At 31.4% G+C, this 19,845-nt stretch overlaps 1 protein-coding gene across 4 annotated transcripts in view; it reads left to right on the plus strand.

Moving 5' to 3' along the window:
• Ask1 (apoptotic signal-regulating kinase 1) overlaps nt 1-19,845 on the plus strand; it is a 606,402-nt gene that overhangs the window by 430,777 nt on the left and 155,780 nt on the right. For all 4 annotated transcript variants that reach the window (XM_089239611.1, XM_089239614.1, XM_089239612.1 and 1 more), the window contains one exon: nt 5,626-5,684. In XM_089239611.1, coding sequence (XP_089095737.1) covers nt 5,626-5,684 — 59 coding nt within the window. The remainder of the gene's footprint in view (nt 1-5,625; nt 5,685-19,845) is intronic.

Consider the following 19,845-nt stretch of genomic DNA (forward strand, 5'->3'; position numbering starts at 1 on the left):
ATTGTGTCACAAAATTTGTTTTAAATAACTATTTACTATAATCGGTCACAAAAAGTAAATTTAAATTCAAAAACTCATTCCGCTGTTAATTGAATTCAACGATAGATACGAGTAAGTTAATAGTTTACAATGCAGACAGTTTACAATGTCTGCTTTTTGCTAGGTTGAATTTTGAGCAGGGATAGGGTTTAAATATCTTCTTGTATAAGATTTATTATTTGTAATAGATTTCTGTATTCCATAATATCAAATGAAAGGCAGAAAAGATTGCTTTCCACAAATATGATAACGTATGACAACGAGAACAGAAGTATACAAATACAACACCACAACAGGCAAATTTCCCAACGAGGTGGCTGACTTAAGAACATCATGGATCCCCGAGCCATTTGGGGGCCCTACCTACTACTGCTACACCACACATGCACCCCGCCCCCCCCACAGCGGAACCCCCAACGAATCGGTACATGCTGGAATGTGCGTGTACGTGTAGTGCAACCTGACGTAAAGTTTGTTTCTGTGTAATGCTTTTTTAATGTATAGTGCTGCCATCTGCCCCCAGTTTTTCTAACTATGAGTGAAGTGTTATGGTTGAATGATTTATCGTTGTAGGACTGTTGCTCTCTGTGGCGAGACTTTTTAACGGGGAGATCGGCTCGCATTTGCACCTTGAAGTTGGGAACCACAGAAAACCAACTTCAGCCGACCACCACTGTGGGGTTCGAACCCGGATCTTCGCATCGCGAGTCTGTCACTATAACCACTCGACCACCACAGCGGCAAAAGTATGCCTTTTTTTTGTGCAATCCTTGAAGATTCTTCCATTAAGTGATAACAGACATGAACCGTGGCCAATATTTCAACTACTGTTTTCTCTCAAAATTGCTCAGTGTCCTCTCTTACACATACATCTATAATTTGAAAAAAAATTAAATTCCTCGCACTTAAGTACTCAGATGCTGTATAATCAATATCTTCGGCTGCAGACTTCTTTTAAAAATTAATCTGATAATTTCCTTAAAAAATTTTTATGGCACAACTACAATTCTTACATAGCACACTAGTTGAAAAACTCTGATACATAAGTAAATTTCTAGTTAAGTTCAGAATTCAGTTTATTAATACTACTACACAAAACGCTTATGTGTTCTGAATGTAAAAAAAAAAAAACTTTACTGTTACAAAAGGTAAATGTAACAATAGTGAGCCAGTTCAAAATATTTAATCAATTATTTTTAATATTTCAAATAATTATTTGTATGATAATTTTTTTTTTATATTATAATTCAAACTCATCTGTTATTGTTACTAGATCAAATTTTGACTGTTAAGAATTATATAAATAAAATAATTTTTACAGTACATGTACCAGTAAGGGGCCACCCAGATATTGAATGAAAACAATGAAATATATATAATAGGCTTGACAAAACTGTAAAAAAGAAACATCAATGAAAAATATTATAATAAGTGGAATAGGTCTCTGCTATAATAATTTAAAATGAAAATTTGACTTCCTTGCATTCTTTCACGGGTGATTTTTTTTTTTTTATCCAAAGAATAAACAAGGTGCTGCTCTTCCAATTTGAACTGTGGAAATAATGCAATAATATTTGGACATATGCAAAAACACAATTTATACATGAACACAGCACCTATTATTTCCTGTCAATCTCAAACCTTGAGCAATTATTTTTATTTTATTTCTTGAAACATGCATATAGTTATATGTATTTTTGAGAGAGCATTTCTTTTTACTTTTAAAAGTGACACAAACACATGAAACTTTTTTTATTTATTCTTATTTTCTTTTCCAATTCTTTCTTGTTCTGTTTTCTAAGCTTCATTTTTTATTTAAGCATTTCAGAAGTTGCTTCTGCAGGAATTTAGTCTCGTTCTTTTTTGTCTTAATATCTGCATATGTGGATAGAAAAGAATTATCTTAGAAGATATAATATGTTTGAAGACAAAAATGTATAAGATTGTTCACAGAGGAGGGTACCACTCTAGCGAGATTGGTAGGCACGATTTCAATAATGTCACGTGTCATACAATTTGAATAATGTGAAAATGATTGACCCTGGAATAGGCCACCCTTTCAACTTCATGTGCAATTTGTTTAATGTCTTTAAAGCACAATCGATTTTGTATTTAGAATATGATGGTATGAATTTATTAGTGTTTAGTGCAAAAATGAAATGTGTTGCTTTGACTGATTATGGCATCCTTTTCCCCACCTGGTTTTTTTTTAAAAACCAGCTTGGACTCCAAATGGCATCTGAAAGAATATGGCTTGGTATATGATGAAAAAAGGCTAGTTTTCTCATAATTTGTGAAATATATTTTTTTAAAATTGAAAAAGGAAGCCTATTACTGGTGTACTTACCTCACACCTTATACATACAGGATCCTAGAAATTCAGGCCATTTGAACACCCCACCAGTAATTTTAAATGCATTTTATATGACCTGTTCAAATAAAACTGGTTTCAGTTTTCTTGGGATTAAATGAAGAGAGCAAAGACAAAGCAAGCACAAATAGAATTATGATTTAATATTGCTCCATTTACACGTTCTTAAAGATAACAATGATATGAAAACAATTAATATTGGTGCGGGTAAGACGACAAGACTTTTTATTGCAAATGGGATTGGGTGCATCATGCCAGCAAAGCATTTCAGCAATCTTTTATGTTTCAGACAAAATCTGTAAAACTTTGAAAATACATCTCTTTTAATTTATTGAATATTGAGAATATTTTGATAGTAGCCTACATTAGAGAAATATATAAAATGAATATGAATCACACAGGTGCAAGTTTTCACTGGCTCAAGCCCCCTCCCAACAATATTTCACGAAATCTTGATAATTTTAAATAGGTATACAGTCGGCCCTCCGTATTCGCCGGTTTTTTTCCTTTATTGGAAATTTCTTATTTTTTTCGCAACACTCAGAAATTGTCATTCATGTGTTTTGTTTACAAAATTTGAGTTGTGCATGTTTAGGATGGCTTGGTAATGACATTACTGTTATCACTAGAGTCGCGGCAGCTCCGAAGAGAGAAGCCACCTCGGGTTGGATTAACCTTTGGTCACAATGTCCGCTAAAGGACACAACAATTTCTACAAAGCCAACTGAAGAGACAATAAAAGACATTGTCGCGTTAGCAAAACAGGTGAGTGGAGAAGTGTTCAATGATATGGATATAGAAGTCGAACAGCTAATTAATAGCAGTTCAGAGGTATTGACTGAGGAGGAATTAATGTAGTTGACTGTTCCTGAAACTGAAGCGGTACCGGATAAAGAAGTAGAAAACAAGTTCACCATGAGTAACATAGCGGAAGGGATTCACACGTTCAAATCAGAAATAGATTGTTTTCATACAAAGATCCCTCTATGGCACCCTCTTCACAAGCAGAAAAATTGGTAGAGGAAGCTGTTGTCATCATATTCCAACATACTTGATACCCTTACACCTTTGGGTTAACCTGCTCTTCTCATGCAGTTCAATAAATGAGGTATACAGGAAAAAAATTATGGTTTCAGTTATTCGCGGATTTCCTGTGTTCGCTGTCACCCCCAGAACGTAACCCTCGCAAATATGGGGGGGGGGGACTGTATATTGAAATGTTGAGCTGGTGCCCCACCAATATCTTTGATAACTTTACGCTTATGATGTGAAAAATGCACATTCTCTAACATCAAAATAATCTCATATACCAATCACATAAATACCACAAAAAATAATAGCTACTGATACATTTGCCCTGGAACAGAGATTTTGGAAATGTATTGCATCAGTGGGTGTTCACGAATTTGGATGTATGAAGGCTTTAAGAAGGATTCATTGTGTTGCTCAAAAAAGCCTGCAATAAATGTGATGAGCTTAAAATTTTCTACAATGAGTTCAGCAAGTTGATCACATGCAGATCCAATTATATCAAATTCTGATATATCCAGGGAAGTTTGTTTCGTAGTTTTCAAATGGATTTTCAGCAGCAGATGCCTGCAATGCAAGATCAGTTTAAACAGATTTTCTGTAATCCATTTTACCCTCGGCTCTAGTTAGGCTGGTTAAGGGAGTTTTTACTGTACTTTTATCAAGAAGACCATGACATTCACATCAGAATGTTACTCTGCAATCATTTTCCAATTGAAAAAAAAATTAAACTTTCATTGCCCAGATCGAATTTTGAAGCTGTTGGTATAGTTTGCTGCTTCATTAGTAAAATGGTTGAAGACTAAGTAACTGCATGTGCTGCTTTTTTAATAAGATTATGCTTCATTCTTTCGTGGAAAGTTTTAGCTAAAGTAGAGCAAGACAATTTGCATGGATATTGCCAGAAACAAAAAATAGTGTAAAACAAATAAAAATAGTTTTTAATTTTTTTAATTTTAATGTTTTTTTTAGAGGTTATGATAAAAAAAATTATTTTTTGTATCAAAAATTAATTCTAGCAACCAATACGTTTATTGTAAGTGGTTGACATCAATTAAAAATTTTGATTTCTCAACCCTTTTTACAAATTACTCAAGTTCTAATGTTGGTTAAAACTGTTTTGATTATCTCATTCAAACAGTCATCTGTCCTGTGATGATATGAGCTGTTGTGAAGATTTTCAGGGTCTAATTATTTCAATTTTTTTAAACGAATTAATAATTATTTCAATTATTATAATTTTTCAGTTGATTATTTAAAAACATTGTTAAGAACATAATGTAAAGTCAGTTTAAATGTATTCATAAAAAATTCTAATCAGTAAAATATATTTTATTAATACAAGATTCATCGAAAGACTGGTTATTTGTGGAGATGAAGATTGCAAGGAAGAAAATTCATCACTGCCCCCCACGAGCATATATATTATTATATTATTTTATTAGCTTCAAACTTTCAAAAAAGGAAAAAGGAGAAATTAATTGACCAAATGACTTTCTTTCAAACTGAGCACAACTCAGGTCTATCGCCATGGGTAATTTATTACCTAGTGAGTTGTGCCTGAAATGTAAGTGTGTGTACCTAACAGTCTGAGTGTGTATCTAGTGCTGTGTCTGCTTTTTCAGTGCTGCCATATATTCTTCACAGTTAAGTGCATTATCAAAATTTGCTAAAAATCTGGATTTGGCCAATTTTGCTTTGTCGAATTAAGGAACTGGCCATTGAATATCAACCCCATTGTGAACTAGCCACCAAATGTTGGCCACTCAGCAAGTTCAATGTCCAATGCCTGAGGTGGTCATAAATTCTTGTATGTGTGAGACTTAAGCTGTGGCACATATAATAATAATAATTAAAGAGACGTATGTTACACATAGAGCTAAGCTTTCATATCTCAAGGTGAGATACATTTCATATCACTTTTAGTTATAGAATTTCAGTTTATCAATATTAGATTCTACTAAGATAATGAACAATGCACCTAATAAAATATGTAACAGAGAGATGACACTTTTGTTCTACATTGTTGTTTTAAGTGTTATGATCTGTTGTCAGATAAACTAAATAAATTACTGAATTGTTTCAATATATGTTTTATAAATTTCAAATTAATTGCTTAGTGAATGAACAATATTTACACTATTTTATGTTCTTTTATTCATTTAATCATTATGAATTTCTTGTAGGCCTGGCAGAAAAAAAAAGACACGTGCTACAGGTCCAGATTTTAGTCGAAGTATTTCAGGTAACATTACTGAAACATTCCTGTGAACTTGAAAAAAGCATATTTCTCACATGCATTGTTGAAATTTCTAACTCATTAATAACTTGGGTGAACATGTTTCTTCTAGAAAAATACGGGAAATTTGGTTGAAAAATTTCCTGTATTCCTGTCATTGTAATATAAGAAGTATGAGGAAAAATTTTGATAATTTTTTAGTCTACTTAAAATACATTAAGGAAAATTTTGATATAATATGCTTTACTGAGATTTGGATTAAGGAGAGTGAAGTAAATATGTGCATGATACCAGGGTATTATGGTTATTATAAATGTTGTGATTATAACCAATCTGGAGGTGTTTACATATTTATCAAAAATGGTATAAAAGTTGAATTGATGTCAAATCAGTTTCTAACAGCTGAAGTATTGACGTTAAAATTTTGTGAATTTAATATTGTTTTCTCATCAATCCATAGATCTCATAACTTCACCATTGATCAATTCAATAGGGAACTTCAAACATATTTGAATATATATCAGAACTCAGATATGGTTATTATGGGTGATATGAATATAAATCTTTACAATATTGATGATAATGGTGTTAATTATTATTTGAATCTATTTTATTTAAATTGTTTTTCCTAATTTAAAAAATGTATCACGTGAATTGGAATTACAAATTCATCTGATGTTGACCACATGTATTTTTCTGCTTATTTAAAAATGCATTTTAATGTAAAATGGGAATTTATAATGCAGGGTTTTCTGATCACCATCTATTAATTGGTTTCATAAAAAAACATTTACCAAATAATAATGGTAATAATTTAATATATAAGGAAAAATCCTGAATTTGCTATGAACTATTTGATAATTTCATTGGAAATGTGAACTTTATACGTGCCTTTGAAGAAGCTCATACTGAATGCATATACACATTTTTTGAACAACATCAATTTAAATTCTAATTTATTTACAGAAAAAAATATTAAATCCAAAAATGAAACAAGACACAATGATTGGATTACAAACGACTTGATCAAAATAATAAATATTAAAAGAAAATTTTATACCATTTAGACTTAATTATAAAATTGAGCATAAACAATATGAGGCTAATTAAAAAAAAAAAAAAAGAAATGTAAAGATCACTATTTTAAAAGAAATGAACTATCTTAGGATTGAATAAAAGAGAACAATGGAAATTCATAAATAACTTTATAAATAATAAAAAAATATCGCTACCAAATTATGATAATCCACACTGACTAGCTAACGCTTTTAATACCAATTTTATTGATCGGGTGAAAAATGATGATATAAACAATCAAGGGAGCAATTTTACTCATATTGAAAATTCTAATATTAATTAATTTGTTCTTCGGGAAATTGATTTCACACAGCTTGATAATTTAATTAAATCATAAATAATAGAAAACCTGCGTGAAGTGATGGCTGAACACCCAGAATGTTAAAGATTATCTGTTGTCACCACTCATCAGTTATAATTCTCTGAGTATTATTCATTATATAAATCTCTATAATTCTCAACAAATCTCTGAGTACCAGGATTTTTTTTTACTGAACTCAAAAAAATCTATTGTCGCACCCATATACAAAACGGGTAACAAAGAGGATCTGAACAACTACAGACTTATCTCAATATTACCTGTTATGTCGAAATTAATAGAAAAATGGATTAAGGAACAACTTAATTCTTATTTAAAAGCTATCAATTATTACTCACATTGTCAATTTGGTTTTAGAGAAAAAATGAACACTGAAATAGCTACGACTAAATATTTATGGATTACATAACAAATCATAAATAACCTAATCATAAAAGGTAGCAGCTGTGTTTATTGATATTAGCAAGGCATTTGATTCAGTCAATTGGAATATTTTATTAGAAAAACTAAAAAATATATTGGAATAAGAGAGGCTTTCCCCTTGACTGGTTTGATCTTTTATTTCAAATAGGAAACAGTCGATAAGAATTAATAACAGTGCAAGTTAAAATAATAAATACAGGTGTACCCCACAGGGATCGGTTTTGGGACCAATGCTTTTCTTAATTTATATAAATGAAATATATAATGTTAATATTTCTGGTCATTTGGTGTCATTCGCAGATGATACTGTCTTAAATTTTACTGCTGACACAACTGAAGATTTAATAAAAAATTTAGAAAAAGACATTTACACCATAAATAAAAGAATTAAGAGTCTTTGACTACAGCTTAATGCAAGTAAAACCAAATGGATGCATTTTAATTTAATGAATCTAAATACACAGACAACTGAAACTAAATTTCATGAATGTGATGATTTTCATCCTGATACTATTTGTAATTGTGCTTATATATAGAAAGAGTAATAAATTATAAATATCTTGGTTTAGTTATCTCGTCCAACTTGAAATGGGAAGATCATACTACATTAATTGTGAATAAACTAAGAGCAATTATGAGTTTGATGTTTAAAATAAAATCTATTATTTCATACAACAGTTTGAGAGAAGTGTTCTATGCATGGGTATTCCCACATATATTACATGGACTAACTGTCTTGGGAGGAACATACAAAATTCTATTCTATCTTTAAGCTGTTTATATGATTTTTTAGACAAGATATTCTGCACATTAACAATAATTTCTTGCAATGCGATGTATCACTAATTCATTTTAACGTAAGTCAACTTTATTTATATAAAGTATTGCTGTTCATATATAAAAATCCTGACTGGTATCCCAACAAAGCAATTACACAAAGAAGTACTATGCAAACAGAAAATCTATATCATATACCATTACCAAGAAAAACACTTTATAAAAAATCTATATGCTTTCTTACTCCAAGGTTATACAATGAGTTTAATGGTATTAATAGACAACACAGCTTTTACTTAATATTTTTAAAAGAGCTATAATAAATTAGGTATTTGAAATAACGAATATTGAACAGTTAATTTTATTTAATAATTAACTAATCACTGTAATTTGAAAGGGGTGACATTTAAACATTTAAGTAATATTCTTAAAAAAAAAGTGAATTTTGATATTGAATATTATTGTGTTTTGTTGTTTTGTACTTTCAATTCTGAATTTGTTTGCTTGGCAAAATATATGCAGTTGACCCTCAATTTTACGAACCTCAAATTTACGAACATGGTTTTTTGTTTACAAACTGGTTCTCTGTCCTGAATAGCATGTCATAAAGCCAATGTCAAAATCTGCTCTATTTCTTACGAACTCTCATTTCTATCAACTCTCTATTTTGCTAACTTCGTTTTTCTTACACTATTTTTTTTCTGGTTGTATATACCCCAGTAGCACATTGATATAGAATGATGTAGAGATTTCGATACCATTCAACGTAAAAATGACATACATTTATCGATACAGTTCGACGTAGTGAATCCGACGTCGAACTATATCTGACCCGATACCGCTCAACGTAAAAATGTCATATATTTGTCTACGTAGTTTGACGTTTATGATATGATTTACGTTCAGGGGCGTAGCCAGAAATTTTGTTTGGGGGGGGGGGCGAACCAAAGTAAATAAGAACAATATAGATTTGGCCATCTTTTTCCCTTTTTTGTCATTTTCCCACATTTCGGGGGAGGGGACCAGACCCTCAAGTCCACCCCGCTATGCCCTTGTTTACGTTATTACAATATAAAACATGTCGACACAGTTCTATTTCGAGAAGTCTACCCTTTCTTCATCCTGCGGTACACTTCAATTCAAATAAAATAGAAAAATAATTTTTTTTTCATTTAGTCACAAAATTGTTTTAAATAACTATTTATTATAATTGTTCACAAAAAATAAATTAAAATTCCAAAACTCAGCCATTCTCCTGTTCATTTAATTTAACGTTAAATCCGAGTAAGTTAATACAGTTTACAATGTCTGCTTTTTGCTAGGTTGAATTTTGGGCAGGGATAGCGTTTAAATAACTTGTATAAGATTTATTATTTGTAATAGATTTCTGTATTCCATAATATCAAATGAAAGGCAGAAAAGATTGCTTTCCACAAATATGATAACGTATGACAACAAGAACAGAAGTATGCCTTTTTTTTGTGCAATCCTTGAAGATTCTTCCATTAAGTGATACAGAAATGAACCGTGGCCAATATTTTATCTACTGTTTTTTCTCAATTGCTCAGTTTCCTCTCTTACACATGTATCTAATTTGAAAAAAAATAATAAATTCCTCACACTTAAGTACTCAGATACTGCATAATCAATATCTGCGGCTTCAGACTTATTTTAAAAATTACTCGGATAATTTCCTTAAAAATTTTTTATGGCACCACTACAATTCTCACGTATCACACGAGTTGAAAAACTCTGATGCATAAGTAAAGTTCTAGTTAAGTTCAGAATTCAGTTTTATTACTACTGCACAAAACACTTGTGTTCTAAATGTAAAAAAAAAAGAACTTTACTGTTACAAAAGGTAAATGTAACAATAGTGAGCCAGTTTAAAATATTTAATCAATTATTTTTAATATTTGAAGTAATTATTTGTATGATAATTTTTGTTCGGGGGGGGGGGGACCAAAGTAAATAAGAACAATATAGATTTGGCCATCTTTTCCCCTTTTTTGTAATTTTCTTGCATTTCGGGGGAGGGGACCAGATGCTCAAGTCCCCCCCCGTTATGCCCTTGTTTATGTTATTACAATATAAAACGTGTAGACACAGTTCTATTTCGAGAAGTCGACCCTTTCTTCATCCTGCGGTACACTTCAATTATTTGAAGTAATTATTTGTATAATAATTTTTTTATTATAATTCAAACTGATCTGTTATTGTTACTAGATCAAACTTTGACTGTTAAGACTTATATAAATAAAATAATATTTACAGTCCATGTACCAGTAAGGGGCCACCCAGATATTGAATGAAAAAAATGAAATATATATAATAGGCTTGACAAAACTGTAAAAAAGAAACATCAATGAAAAATATTATAATAAGTGGAATAGGTCTCTGCTATAATAATTTAAAATGAAAATTTGACTTCCTTGCGTTCTCTCACGGGTGATTTTTTTTTTTTATCCAAAGAATAAACAAGGTGCTGCTCTTCCAATTTTAACTGTGGAAATAATGCAATAATATTTGGACATATGCAAAAACACAATTTATACATGAACAAAGCACCTATTATTTCCTGTCAATCTGAAACCTTGAGCAATTATTTTTATTTTATTTCTTGAAACATGCATATAGTTATATGTATTTTTGAGAGAGCATTTCTTTTTACTTTTAAAAGTGACACAAACACATGAAACTTTTTTTATTTATTCTTATTTTCTTTTCCAATTCTTTGTTGTTCTGTTTTCTACGCTTCATTTTTTATTTAAGCATTTCAGAAGTTGCTTCTGCAGGAATTTAGTCTCGTTCTTTTTTGTCTTAATATCTGCATATGTGGATAGAAAAGAATTATCTTAGAAGATATAATATGTTTGAAGACAAAAATGTATAAGATTGTTCACAGAGGAGGGTACCACTCTAGCGAGATTGGTAGGCACGATTTCAATAATGTCAGGTGTCATACAATTTGAATGTGAAAATAATTGACCCTAGAATAGACCACCCTTTCAACTTCATGTGCAATATGTTTAACGTCTTTAAAGCACAATCGATTTTGTATTTAGAATATGATGGTATGAAATTATTACTCTTAGTGCAAAATGAAATGCGTCGCTTTAACTGATTATTGGCATCCTTTTCCCACCTGGTTTTCTTTTCAAAACCAGCTTGGACACCAAATGGCATCTGAAAGAATATGGGTTGGTATATGATGCAAAAGGCTAGTTTTCTCATAACTTTTGAAATATATTTTTTAAAATTGAAAAAGGAAGCCTATTACTGGTGTACTTACCTCACACCATATACATACAGGATCCTAGAGAAATTCAGGCTATCTCTGAACACACCACCAATAATTTTAAATGCATTTTATATGACCTGTCCAAATAAAACTGGTTCCAGTTTTCTGGGGAATTAATGAAGAGAGCAAAGATAAAGCAATCACAAATAGAATTATTAGACATGATTTAATATTGCTCCATATACAAGTTCTACAAGAAATATTTTGAAATATTGATACATTTTTTAGTATTGCTGCAGGTAAGACAATACTTTTTATTACAGATGGAATTGGGTGCATCATGCCAGCAAAAAATATTGAACAATCTTTTATGTTTCAGACAAAACCTATAAAACATTGAAAATACATTTCTTTTAATTTATTGAATATTGAGAATATTTTTATAGTAGCCTACATTAGAGAAATATATTTTATAAGTATGATTTGCAGGTGCAACTTTTCACTGGCTCAAGCACCCCTCCCAATAATATTTAATGAAATCTTGATAATTTTAAATAGGTATATATTGAAATATTGAACTGGTGTCCCACCAATATCTTTGATAACTTTATGCCTATGGTGTGAAAAATGCACATTCTCTAACATCAAAATAGTCTCATAGACCAATCACATGAATATCACAAAAAATAATAGCTACCGATACATTGAATGAAAATAAGACAAAATGTAGTAAAAAAATTACAAACTATGTGTGTATGTGCACATACAAGAATATACTCAGATTTTGCTTTAAATCTTGATCTTATGTAGGGGTCAAGATTTAAAGCAATGTTTTGTTTATTTGATAAAATAATTTTCAGTTTGTAGGTATGAATTGTCTATAATAAAAAAATATTTGATAATCAATTTTCACTCTAAATTAACAAAAAATTAAACTGTACTTATGAATATTCTTTCAATTGTAGCCTAACAAAACGGGTTTTAATCAATATTCAAATGTTGTACTTATTTTATTTGGGCGAGTTGATCAACTTTGCCTTGAATATTAAGACGACGCCAATGAATAAGGCAAATACACGAAAAGTACAAATTTTTGTATTTTTTGTGTATTTGCCTTATTCTTGGTGGTCTGGTCGTTGGTGTCTTCTTAATACTTATTTTATTGTAAATTATATAAATAGTCTGCAATTGTATATAAACTACAAAGAAATGCACCACTTTGAAAATATTTTTTGTAGAATTCAAATTATTTTTATTGTTTTGTTAGTTTTGTATGGAGACCTATGCTTGCACTTTTCATGTCAAGGTTTTATGAAATAAATGTTAAGACATAGATTATTATTATTTCAACATAGCAAGGCCATATATATAATATGAGGGATATTCCAAATCAGCAACATTTCCTTCATGACAACCCTATATAGCAATCAGCTGCACAATCACACTCAGAGTTTAATCTTTCAATGCATGAACTTCGTATATACTGTACATCCAAATTATATTATGAATTATGCAAAATTACCATCATTATTGTAGGAATTGTCTATACTAAAAATATTATTTGATAATTAATTTTCACTGTAAATTTTTGAAGTTTGTATTATACAAGTTTACTATTTTAACCACATTTGCACCCGTGGTAGTTGAACATCAGTTTCCAACAGATTAGAACGCGTGTTGATTCCTTTTTTCTGATCATAATCATTAGTAATCGCTTATCGCCTATTATTTCCTGTCAATCTCAAACCTTGAGCAATTATTTTCCTTTTATTTCTTGAAACACGCATATAGTTATAATGTATTTTTGAGAGAGCATTTCTTTTTACGTTTAAAAGTGACACAAACACATGAAACTAAGTTTAATTTTGAGTTTTTTTTTTATTTATTCTTATTTTCTTTTCCAATTCTTGCTTGTTCTGTTTTCTAAGCTTCATTTTTTATTTAAGCCTTTCAGAAGTTGCTTCTGCTGGAATTTAGTCTCATTTTTTTTTGTCTTAATTCTTTTCTATCCACATATACCAATATTATCTCAGAAGATATAGTATGTTTGAAGGCAAAAATGTATAAGATTGTTCACAGAGGAGGGTACCACTCTAGCAAGATTGGTAGGCACGATTTCAATAATGTCACATGTCAGACAATTTGAATAATGTGAAAATGATTGACCCTAGAATAGGCCACCCTTTCAACTTCATGTGCAATTTGTTTAACGTCTTTAAAGCACAATCGATTTTGTATTTAGAATATGATGGTATGAATTATTACTCTTTAGTGCAAAATGAAATGTGTTTCTTTGACTGATTATTGGCATCCTTTTCCCACCTGGTTTTTTTTCAAAACCAGCTTGGACACCAAACGGCAACTGAAAGAATCCCAAGTAGCACAAAGATATAGATCTATATCGTAAAATTTCAGTTTCCAATATAGTTCTGTATCGGGCCACGATATTGTTCTGGTTAAAACAGGCATGGTTGGAGATAAATAGATCTATATCGTGAATGTGACATATTCAAATACTTCAAATTTTGGACGATAGATGGCGCCCTTTTGGAAGAAATAAAAAAAAAGCGTAACTATTTGGAGGTGGGTAGGTTTTAACCCATGTACCCTGAACTCTTCCCATCTCTACCTCCGTACCTTACCAACCCACCCCTACAGCACTGATTATTAGTTGCTATTATAACATTAATTTACAAGTAATCTTTTTTTTACTTTCATTTTCATGTATGCACAAAAATTACAAAATAGAAATTGTGAGACATATTTATCATTTTGAGGCAGATAATTGAAAAATTATATTATAATTAAGGAAATTATATATAATACAAAAACACAAGAAACAAATTAATGTAGTGTGTAGTATATTATTTATTTAAAATTATTAATTTATATGCTAATAAAACAAAAAATACAGAATAAAAAATATGCAACACAAAAGAGTTAAAATTCTCAAAGTATGGTAAAAAATGAAAACATCAAAGGAAAAATATAAATAATTGTGAGAAAACACACATACAACAAAAACAAGAGCAATTTTTTTAATTAAAAAATATGTGCATTTATAAAGTGGCAATTAAAGTTACGGTGGATAAGTTCTCACTCCTCCTAAAATATCAACCTCCAGGATGTAAAACATACACAGTAAGGATTCAATTATAACTGATGAAATGATTTTGATATATCAACATAATTAATCCTATTAAAATCAAAATTTCATATGAAAAATTATTCATTCAAACGTTTTTAATTTCAATTCAAACAAAAAATTGTACGCTCGACTTCAAATTTTCTCCAAATTTTTATTTGAAGGCAATATTTTTATTTAAAGGCACACAATATGGTGATATATCAGCATATTGTGTATCTGATATATATCTTTGTCAGGTTCACGATATAGATGTATGTCATGTTCAGGATATAGAGCTATGTCTTCTTTGATAGATCTATTTCAACATAGCAAGGCCATATATATAATATGAGGGATATTCCAAATCAGCAACATTTCCTTCGTGACAACCTTGTATAGCAATCAGCTGCACAATCAGAGGTTAATCTTTCGATGCATGAACTTCATATATAATGTACATCCAAATTATATTATGAATTATACAAAATTACCATCATTATTATAGGAATTGTCTACACTAAAAATATTATTTGATAATTAATTTTGACTGTAAATTTTTCAAGGTTGTATTATACAAGTTTTTTTAACCACATTTGCACCAGTGGTAGTTGAACATCAGTTTCCAACAGATTAGAACGCAAGTTGATTCCTTTTTTTTCCTGATTTTAATTAAGTGTAATAATTGCTTATCGCACGATTATGGATGATTATGATTAGTTTAATTCAAGGCACAATGGCTGACTAATTTATAACTGATTATATGAAAAGGTTATCAATCACATTTCTAATTGTTTCAATTTATTTAGAATTACAATTTTCATTTAAAATAATAAAATATCATAAGAGGTAAAATTCTAATTTAATGATATTCAAAGAAAGAGAAAAATATTTATCGTTGTACAGGATTTATTGGTGGAATAGTGCGAGACGACAGCAGAGTATTATTATATAATCAATTATCATTATATCGCAGTTTCACTGTGTGTCATGTTTAACCTCCAGAAAAATTTCAAATAGGTACATGTTTTATAAAAATTTCAAATTATTCATTTGCTTATTAATATTTCATGTTCATACTTTGAACAATTTTAAACATAGCTCCTTACATGTAGAGTGGGAAGGGGAGCTGACAAAGTATGTAATCACTGTTCACTTAAATTAAAAATATACTACACAGAATCACATAAAAAATCCTGCCCTGAGAGACTATGGGTCCAGCTTAGTATATCAGTGGGCATGATCTATATATAGTTAATGGGCTAATAAATATTTTCATCAAGTAGGCATGCCTCCTCTTTACATCCTGAAGATGGCCCCTAGACAGGAATCTTTAGTAAGGCAACCCCCAGTGGCATATTCACAAAGAGGCTATAGCTCAGGGCGAAAATTTCAAAGGGTCTGCAAATTTGAGGAATGAATGGTCAAGTAGTCAACTGGGAGAAGGGTGGCTAAACTATAAATCCACTTCTACCAGAGATCATGGAACTAAGTCACTCCGCAGCAAAAAAGTGTGCAAGCACATGAGTGACAGTAACAGTGTGCAAGCATAGGAGTAACAAAAAGAGATTTAGAGGGTTTGTGAGTATGGGAGTGACCTAGAGAGAGCAAGAAATTGGGTGAGTGTGTGACAAAATGATCAGTGATTTACATCAACTTATTTTTAAAAAAAAATCACTGATTTAAATCAGTTTTTTTAATATATGAAAAATTATCTGCTGTAATTGAATAAAATTATTTATGCAGCTCTAAAGAGAGAGTGATTTAAATTTTTATTAAATTATTTTAAATATCAATTAATTTAAATATTATATTTTCAAATATTTTTATATTATAATAATATATATATTAGTATGTATATCAAATATCAGAGATACCATAGTTGTACCAATTTAGCTGATAAATGGTTACCCAAGATTTACAATAAAGAAGTTAGAGGATGTAAAGTTGACTTAGAAAATCAAAAATTGCATGGCGATTCATGAATGAATATACATAATGAACAAATTCTGTGTATATTATCCTGTTCGAGACCGTCGATCCCTTTGGGAAAGAGCACAAACCATCCCAAGACGGTCTCTCTGGGCGGTCAGCGGTCATGTCTGTCTGTCTCTCTGTGTTATTAAACAGTGTGGTAAAGCCATCCATGTTGATACTATTGACACATCCAGCTTATCACATGCTTTCTTTTTTTCTTTCAAACCAAGCAAAACTAAGGTCTATCACCCAGGGCCGCAACTAGGGGAGTTCAGGCGGGTCTGGTGCCCCGGGCGCTGTACTAGATGGGGCGCAAATTTCATTCTTTAATCTCTCCTTCAACATTATGAGGGGGCGCCAAAATGCATGCTTGCCCTGTCTAACTAAGCATATAGTTGCGGCCCTGCTATCACCATTTATGGACGATTTACTATCTAGTGAGTTGTGCCAGAAGTGAAACTGTGTATACCTAACAGTCTGAGTGCATATGTAGTATTGTGTTTGATTTTTCAGTGCTGCCATCTATAAGCTTATCACATGCTAGACATTATTTAGCAAATGTCGTTTTTAGTTCAGTGAAGTCAACAGAAGAAAACTTCAAATGTAACATATTAAGTTTTGTTACTGGAAATATGGTTTCTTCCAGAAAGACTCTGGATGAAAAGCTTGGCTTTTTGGGACTTACATATTGGTACAGTGCCCACATTTTAAACTTGTTAGCTGAAGATTTGGTTAAAACTGATGTAATAAAGAATGTTACAAGTATATTTAGATACTTCCACAATCATCTCTCAAAAGCATGGTATCATGTGTAAGGTGGAAGTGCATTGGTCTTCCTGTGGAAGTATAATGGAATACTTATTGCGATTCTCTTGAATCTTAAGTTAAAAATTCGTCAGTTGTTACCAAAATTTGTGAAGACTATAAATCTCAGATAGTAATATCTCTAGTGAAATCTTAACCATTGATTCAAAAAGAAATGTGAAGGACATAATTGCAATTCTGAACCTATAGCCAAAATTAACAATTTTGTACAAAGGAACACACACAACTGCTCCATAGCTGAATGTGTATTGGCATGAAAAAAGCTGCAATTGATGATAAAAGAAGCATCAACATCAAACAATAAAAAGCTTTTGTCATCAGAGTATAAAAATAGATATGAACAATCATTAACAGATGCACACTTTGCTGCATTTATTCTAAGGTCATCAGTGTTAACTTCTAATCAGGAATTAATGTCACAAAAGAGAAATAAGGGTGTTGAAAGGATTTTTTCAAGGTGCAGTTCATTCCAAAAAGCGAAACAGATTAGAGTAGACAAAGCCTTTAAATTAGTGTTTCTAATGACACAAATGAACAATTATTCACACAGGGTTAAATTATTTAATACTTGATGTACGATATCTATTCAAGAAGTGTTTTTCTTCCTTTTCTTAATGAAATGTTCTGAAATATTTCACAAGTATATGATTCAATAATAATAAACGAATACCATTTATGTGATATGATCATCACGTATTCCCAAGAGACCTTTACGATCTGTCCAGGGAAAAATTTGCAAATAATTTTTAAATAGTCATTATTTTTGTAAGTTTCAATTTCTTTAATTTTATATTATTTAAAGAAAGCTTAGATTAATGACTAGTGTGTGTCAGTCATATATATATTTTGTGTAAAAAAATCAATAAAATTGTGATTTAAATCAAATAAATTGATTTTTAAAAAAAATCAACAACCCTAAAACTGATTTATCTATATGAGAGTATGCCAGCATGGGAGTGACTCCAAAAATAAGGAACCATGTCAATGAGCAACTAAATGAGTGAGCAAGGGATGAATAGAATAACCTAGAGAGTATGCAAGCATGCGAATAATGAAAAAAGTACATCTATAGAGTAGGGATCATGTTTGTTAGAGTATATAAGCATCGGATTGGCTTAAAGAGCAATGAACTAGGCTGCGAGGCAAAAAAAAGAGCAACCTAGAGAGTGCAAGCATGAGATTGACCTAGAGAGTAAGGAATGTGACCAGTGACAGACAAAAGGAGTTACATTGTTATTGATGAAATATTTTAACACTATAAAATGTAGTGTGCCAAGACCGAAGAGCGATATTTTTATATAGCCAATTATCAGTGTGTTGAAGTTTCAGTCAAGTTTAACTCATAGCATGTAAAATTTCAAATAGGTATATAGCATACAGATTTCAAATACTAAATGTCCATGTTCATATTTGATCTGTTATGTACATACTTTAAACAATTTTAAGCATGTCCCCTTGCATTTGGGGAAGCACAATGATTGAATTCTCTGTCATGACAAATTCAATAATTGTTTAATTTTTACATAAAAATATAATTCTTATAAAATATACAGTCTTATACAAAACTTTACTTCAGAGAATCACATAAAAACCTCTGCTCCGATAGCCCATGGGTGAGGCTTAGGATGCAAAAAGGTGCATAATCTGGTCTGTAATTAGGCTGGGGCATCGAGCCAAATGGGGCCTCACAAAAAATATATACTTATTTTGCAACCTTTTAACGGGGCCCCGAGAATGCAGGCTACAACCTTGCCCATGATAATTTACTTTATAGGCTAATAAATATTTTTCATCATCACCAAGTAGGCATGTCCCCCCCCCCCCCCCATCGTGAAGCTGATTCCCTCGGCCAGAATTTTTGGTAGGGACCCAGCTGAAACTGCGTAGCAGAGGTGCAGACATGACATGAAAAAATATTTGAGGGGCTGAAAAAAGTGTGGTATTGTGTGTGTATATATACACACAATACCACACCAAATATATTCGTGAATTATATGGGTTGGGGGGCTCCAAATGGCTCACAAAGGTGGGGCTGACAGGGCCCGGACAAATACCATCATTTTTGATTTTTCCATGCTATGAATCAGGGTTGCAACTAGGGGGGAAGCAGGCGGGTCTCATGCCTGCCTCGTGCGCTGGACCAGAGGGGGGGGCGCAAATTTTATTCTCAAACCTCTCCTTCAACATTACAAATGGGCGCCAAAATGCTCACTCGTCCCGGGTGACCAAACATCTAGTTGCGGCCCTGCTATGAATTCACTATAGAAGGGCCAGTGAAGATCTTTCTAAGGATCCTACCCCCAGAATGTGGGCCATAGGAGCTCAAATAGCCTCAGCTCCCAGGTTCCGGCACGTACGGCTCAAGCACCATGTCAACCCTTATTTACTTTTTTTTCACATTGTA

The sequence above is a fragment of the Pholcus phalangioides genome, unplaced genomic scaffold, assembly GCF_987345545.1.
Source record: "Pholcus phalangioides strain wild (caught in Gottingen) unplaced genomic scaffold, Ppha-v1.0 ptg000011l_1, whole genome shotgun sequence".
In the NCBI taxonomy this organism is placed as follows: Eukaryota; Metazoa; Arthropoda; class Arachnida; order Araneae; family Pholcidae; genus Pholcus; species Pholcus phalangioides.